The sequence below is a fragment of the Abramis brama genome, assembly GCF_963993115.1.
Source record: "Abramis brama genome assembly, chromosome: 6".
Lineage (NCBI taxonomy): Eukaryota > Metazoa > Chordata > Actinopteri > Cypriniformes > Leuciscidae > Abramis > Abramis brama.
The window spans coordinates 18869721-18876048 of NC_139968.1; the positions used below are offsets into that span (position 1 = coordinate 18869721).

The 6328-nt window shown below is 36.7% G+C and overlaps 1 protein-coding gene across 1 annotated transcript in view; it reads right to left on the reverse strand.

Moving 5' to 3' along the window:
* The window catches only part of LOC311085861 (adhesion G protein-coupled receptor D2), a gene marked incomplete at its 3' end in the record, with an annotated part of 45743 nt that overhangs the window by 28883 nt on the left and 10532 nt on the right, over positions 1 to 6328 (reverse strand). The window contains exons 20-21 of the mRNA XM_084118478.1: positions 6307 to 6328; positions 5325 to 5445 (exon numbers count right to left, since the gene is read on the reverse strand). Of these exons, the coding sequence (XP_083974604.1) occupies positions 5325 to 5445; positions 6307 to 6328 (143 nt within the window). The remainder of the gene's footprint in view (positions 1 to 5324; positions 5446 to 6306) is intronic.

The window sequence follows — 6328 nt, forward strand, 5'->3', positions numbered from 1 at the left end:
TAATTATAATTTTTGCTAAATAATTAAGTTATTTAACTAAGTAAATAATAAAAAGGTATAAGGATTGTAGGATTCACCTTACTGCAACACCCAAAAAACTTGTCCTGAGTTTGTGACCCCAAACCCCCTTTAAACTCTCTTTCCTCAAAGTTATTGATAGAGGGAAATTATGAGCGTATAATGCTATGGACAATGCATGCTGGAGGGCCTATTATATACCGGTAATGGATAGCACTGAGTTTTTGAATGACATTGCACTGAGATTGGATGACAGAGGGTCGTGCGATTTATGACCAAATGAAGCACCTCCACTTCCCCCTCCCCACCCCCTCCTCACCCCCTCCTCACCCCCTCCTCACCCAAAGCCATTTATTTCCAGCCTGATGGAGAAGCACGTGGTGGTATTTATGGTGCAGGAGTTAGTAAATAATACAAAATTAACATTAAGTGCGTTTTGGAGTCGTCTGAACAGGATAATGTTGCAATGTTATACATTAAACTATGTGTCGCCCGCTAAAATTCCCAAATTATCATCAGTAAGAATACTTAAATTAAACAACATTAAGTTTCAGCTTCATGTATTAATTCTGGCAACTGTAGAAACAATAATATCTAAAGAGTTCACAGTATCATGTGTTGTAGAAATGTTACACTAATGTTATTTAAGATTTCTTCAAAAGAAAAACAGCACTTCTCGACGTCATAATACATTCCAACCCATTTAAGAAAAATATTAAAACAATTTGTACCACTTTTTACTGAAACATATTCTTAATGAAAAGGTCTACATGTCATTCCTATGGGATGCTCTATTAAAGCTAATATATAAAAATGATATTAAAGCTAGAAGACTGAATAACTACCACACGAAAAGTCACATTTTTTTTTTTTTTTTTATGAAATATGCAAATTAAGCCATTTCATGCTTAGCACTAAATAAATAAGAATGATTTGTCATGTTTCCCTCACTCAAAACAACAGGAAGTGCGGCCAATGAAAAGAGCTTGTCAACATTATTACTTTTATTGATTTAACAATAAAGTCCTGTGGCTTAAGTTATGTTGTTATTGCTGCCTATTGAAAATACAATGAAACATGGAATGACAACAGGAATTTCACATAACGCCATAGGACTCTCTGGATAAAGTGAGCCTGTTATATTCCTCACATTTTCAAGGGCGTTGCTTAGAGAGCAACCGTGCCAATGAAATTATGAATAATCCTCAATCAAAGCAGCTTCAGATGGTAGAGTGTTTCATTCACCGCCGCATGCGGTCTGCATTCATATGAGCGTGTGCCGTCTCTGCTTCCTTTTAAAACCATGGGCCGTACCGAAGTATTTAAAGGCTTACAACATATACGGAGCACTTAAACACAAGGTCTGTGGCATCGAACGACTCAAGCACTCTGGATACAGCGGAGGTACGTTCTCAACGCACGTCAAAACAAAAAGAAAATACGTGGCATAAAAGCGCTAATTGACGATAAGTGAGGTAATCATTGTCTACAACTTCATAAAACTTCATATGAAGTTTGTCGTTTCGTTGCTGCTGGAGTGGTTGGGTTTTCTAACAAGGTTGACTTTACAATGCAGCTGGGTAAAAAGCACAGTTTTATTGTCATTGTTCGCAGCTCTAGAGACCCGAGCCGATATAAAAGAGCTGTGGGCAAAACAAAGGGTGGAATTTAGAGAGAGAAAACAGTTCAATCAGTTTGGTCTTTAACACATGGGAGTTATATTTTCACCTGCCACATTTGAAAAGGAAGAGGCTGGCAAAATATCCAAGCGGCGAAACGATCACACAAAGGCCTGTGGTGATTTCCTGTGGATTCTACATTCCCCCCAGAGAAAAAAATCTCTGACTCATTTTCAGTTTGGACTGATTTGGAGCTAAAAATCTGTAGTGACATTAGAGGCTTTCGCACTGGGTAGATCTAGGCACTCAATTCTAGGATCTAGCCACAAGGGGCGATTCCCCGAGAACTAATGTTCCCCTATGGCCGTTTTCCTGGTTGCATTCGCACCGCCAGTAGGAACTCTGAAGTGACGTAAGCCGCGCTTGTTGTTGAGACTTTTATTTTGACGGCGCAGAGAACGCCTGAGCACACAGCGCTCGCATTCTCCATATCCGTTAGTTTTCGATCTGTCTAACTGTCTAATACGTTATTAGATACAAAGAAAGTAGACAGTGATGAAAAGTTATTAGCGTATGCCGTGAGATTGATGTCCAGTGTTGCTAACTGAGCAGAAATACATAATCATGTTTTGCTTGGTCCCCTCAAAGTCGCATTGGATTTTCTCCTCAGCGCAAATTGAGAGCTCCATCCATCACTGTTTTCCATGTTCGTAGTTAGTTTCTAGAGTAAATATATAAGCTATAATCTGTGTGTACAAAGCTTTTTTTTAATGGCGGGTGCTGGTGTTTCGCGTGTTCCTATTGTGTTCGTTTAGACCCGACTCTGAAGTAGGAGCTAATTTAGTTCCCCCTAAACTAAAATCCCAGTTCTGTGGTGCAAACACACCAAAAAGCGGGTTATTTCCGCCAAGTTCTAGGAACTATGAAAAGGTATGTTTTTATGTATATAAAAGGTATAATTTTATGTGTTAAAAAAATAGGAAGACGTGGACATTCAGAAAAAAGTGGGCAAAGGTAAATATATATACAAAAGTTTGGGATCAGTAAGGTTTTTTTTTTTTTTTAAATAAATTAATACTTTTATTCAGCAAGGATTTCTATTTCAAATAAATGCTGATCTTTTGAACTTTCTATTCATAAGAATCCTGGAAAAAACTAAAAACTATCATGGTTTCCACACAAATATTAAGCATTTATAATTATTAGAAATGCTCCTTGAGCACTAAATCAGCATATTAGAATGATTTCTAAAGGATCATGTGACGCTGAAAATTCAGGAATAAATTACACTTTAAAATAAATTCAAATTAAAAAAATTTAAAAATTCAACATCTGTTTTAACATTTCAACATTATTATTTTCACTATATTTTTGCTTAGATAAATGCAGCTTTTGTGAAATTTACCAACGCCAATACTTGATGATGAATGTTGTGTTGCAATTTATCCATTTTACTGATTATTTATGTTTTAAAATGGTTCCCCATAAATATAATTATAGTACAGAATACATATCTCTGTTTTAAACATATTCAACATTCTAAAACAAGTCGTAAAATCAAACTTATACAGTACTATATTTCTATGAAGCTATTTAATGATATAGCAGTTTCCAAAATGTAAAAAAAATATTTTCATGATTTGTTATCATAATTTTTTTTTTTTTTTGTCAAATCAACTTAGAAATTTAATGTGATTCAGATAACATAATATTTTGAGTTTCTATTTATTAAACCAATCTCCTTTGTTGTATTAACTCAATATTTTAATTTCAATGAACTCAAAATTTTAAGGCATCCAGGTGACTTACTTTTTTATGTTAAATCAACAATATTTTTTTTACAGTGCAGGGATGAAGGACACAGTTTCATCACTAGAAACAGGCTTAAACACTACATTACAGGCACCTTCTACATCCACACTGCATCATGTATGCTTGTACATAAAAAATACAATGTTTTGAATTAGGTAAACAAAGGTTAGAACTCCACTTTTGAAACTTTTAAAACACAATAGATTAAGAAAACCTTGGGAAAAATCCATAAATACTATAGGAAAGCAGCCTGTTTGAGGGGAATCCATATGGAAATACTATTTATGCCATTAACTAAAGTATGATTACAATATAAATACTTCCAAGGAAAACAACATCCACATCTAAAACACATTTTACCGTAGGACCTTCAAAGACAAAAGTTTATATCATACAGAGCCTCAGCTCTGTAAGATACTAAAATGGGGAAAAAAATAAACTATTTATAGTGTGGTTTAATGATGCGAGTCAGGCTAAATCTCTATTGATTTTCTTGTGATATATACAGCTCTATTACAGAAACAACTGATTAAGGAGCTCTACAGACCGCAAACACAGGATTCGGGATTCACAGGCTTGTAACGCATAAAGAATGACACACTTTTATTTCTTTGATCGAAATATCACACTGCGATATTCTGTTCGACGCTCTTAAACAAAGCTGTCGACACTGAATGTGCCAACGTGAGGTCATTTTGATTAATGGCAGTACTAAAAAAAATTGTCGATTTCAAAAGTGCTAATCAAGCACAGAATGATGTTAAAAAATATTTAATATCAAAAACATTTAACAAATAAAAAATACATAAAAGTATACTGCTTTGTGCTTTGAAAACCACTGTACAGCTTTTCCTCAAGAAAGCAGAATATTAAAAATAGACATGTAGATTTAAATGAATATTAAATGTATTTTGATTTCGCACCTTTTTAAAAGTGGTACTCATATTATATATGCAAAAATTACAAAAATAATATACATTTCTGAAAATTATTTGTGTTGCTCTCAGAAGTGTTTACCATGTACAGAATGATGTTAAATATATTTATAAATAAAAACATACTGCTTTGTGCATGAAAGCTACTGTACATGCTTTCCAGAAGACAGCAGGGTATTAAAAATGAGAAAAGACAAAGATGATGCAGTATTTAATTAATTTAATGCAGTATTCTGAATATTTAGATTTTGTGCCAGCTAAAGTGGTATATATATATATATACACACACATATATATATATATATATATACACACACACACACACACACACACACACACATACATACATACAAGCGCACACACACACACTTAAAAATAAATAAAATAATCAAGAAAATGACCAAATCAATTTCCCAGAATCAAACACACAAAAAAGTGCTGTTTGGCTGTAATAAAGCAGCTTTAGGAAGAATTTCACTGGCCATTTATAATGATTTAACGGGAAAAGGAAGTAACAGAGGATCTGTTTGGAATCCTTTGTCTTCCGCCAAAAATAATTTCACCCAGATTCTGACAGTTACTAAAAGAGAAACACTGGAAAACAGAAAAACCTGACCGGCAACTGCCATTACAGATTTTTAGGAACGCACGGACGCAGAAAAGGCGAGAATAAAGTCTCAAAGAAACCGCTGCATTTACCAGAAGTCTGAATAAAACTTCATTCTACTCCAGTCACACACACACACACACACACACACAGATGCTCTCAGTCTGTGCCGTCTCCATGTTAAACAGCAATTATCTCTTCACTCCCCACTGTTTACCTCAGCTAAAACCACTGTGGGCTTCAGCGCTAACGCAACCCAACGGCGTTCACGTGCCGCAGACTTCAGATGTATTCGCCTGGCGTTGAGGGCAAGAGTGAGAGAAACACTCTTACCTGCAGTGAGTTCAGGAGGCTGAAGACGTAAGCGATAACCACGGAGAACGGCACCAGGACTCCACAGAGCCAGGTCAGGCCCAGGATCGGCAACAGAACCAGTACGGATTTCACTGCCGCCCTAAAACGCAAAAAAGCACACAAAAATCAGAACAGGATGATCTGATATGGAAAACACATTGTTTTATTTATAATGCATGCATATGATCACACACACTCCTCTTTGGTTTTACGCTGGAGAGGACGGATTTCAGGGGTCATTCCCAGCACAACAGGAGCTGCTGCTTATTCTCACATTGTGACAATTTCCACGCTAAATCGCTTTTAATTCTGTTTAGTATAAAATTACCTCCCTATTCAGGTAACCGCTAAAGCGAACCAGCTGCTGTCCGAACAGGTCCTGCCAAGTGGAGGAAGCGTGTGTTTGATTTTCCTTGGAGAACGCTGTATTTGACCACGGGCTTTCAAGAGTCACATTGATATTTTTTACACACAGGGGCCTTCTGAGGGCCCCACCTCAACGGCTGATGCCGGAGGTCCAGGCTCGTCCAAACGCCGGGTACGTGTGGCAGCTTAATTTGCGTTATGGTTATTTATGGTCTCAAGGAGAAGCTGAATCTATAAACCAACATGAGAATCAGTATAAAGGCCTGTTTTTAAAAATATAACGCCGGATTCCTGCAGTGAAGGAGCTGCCTGAAAGTTTACTTTGTGATCCTTGCAAAATCGTTCCATTAATGGACCAAAAAACAAACAAAACATTTGATGTCGAAAGAGGCTGTAATGTGCAAATAGATCATTTTAATAGAAAGCCAACAGGACTGAGGATCAGTCAGACTCCACAAGCAGACAGGACCACTGTTCACGAGCACAGCTGTGAAAGGGTGCCTCCATGTGGCGATCCTTAAGGCACCGAAGAATGAGCTAATGAGAATCCTTCCCCTTCCCGTACCTGAATACGAGAGGAAGAGAGGTGTCCTACCTTATCTGCTCAGAGACTTGCT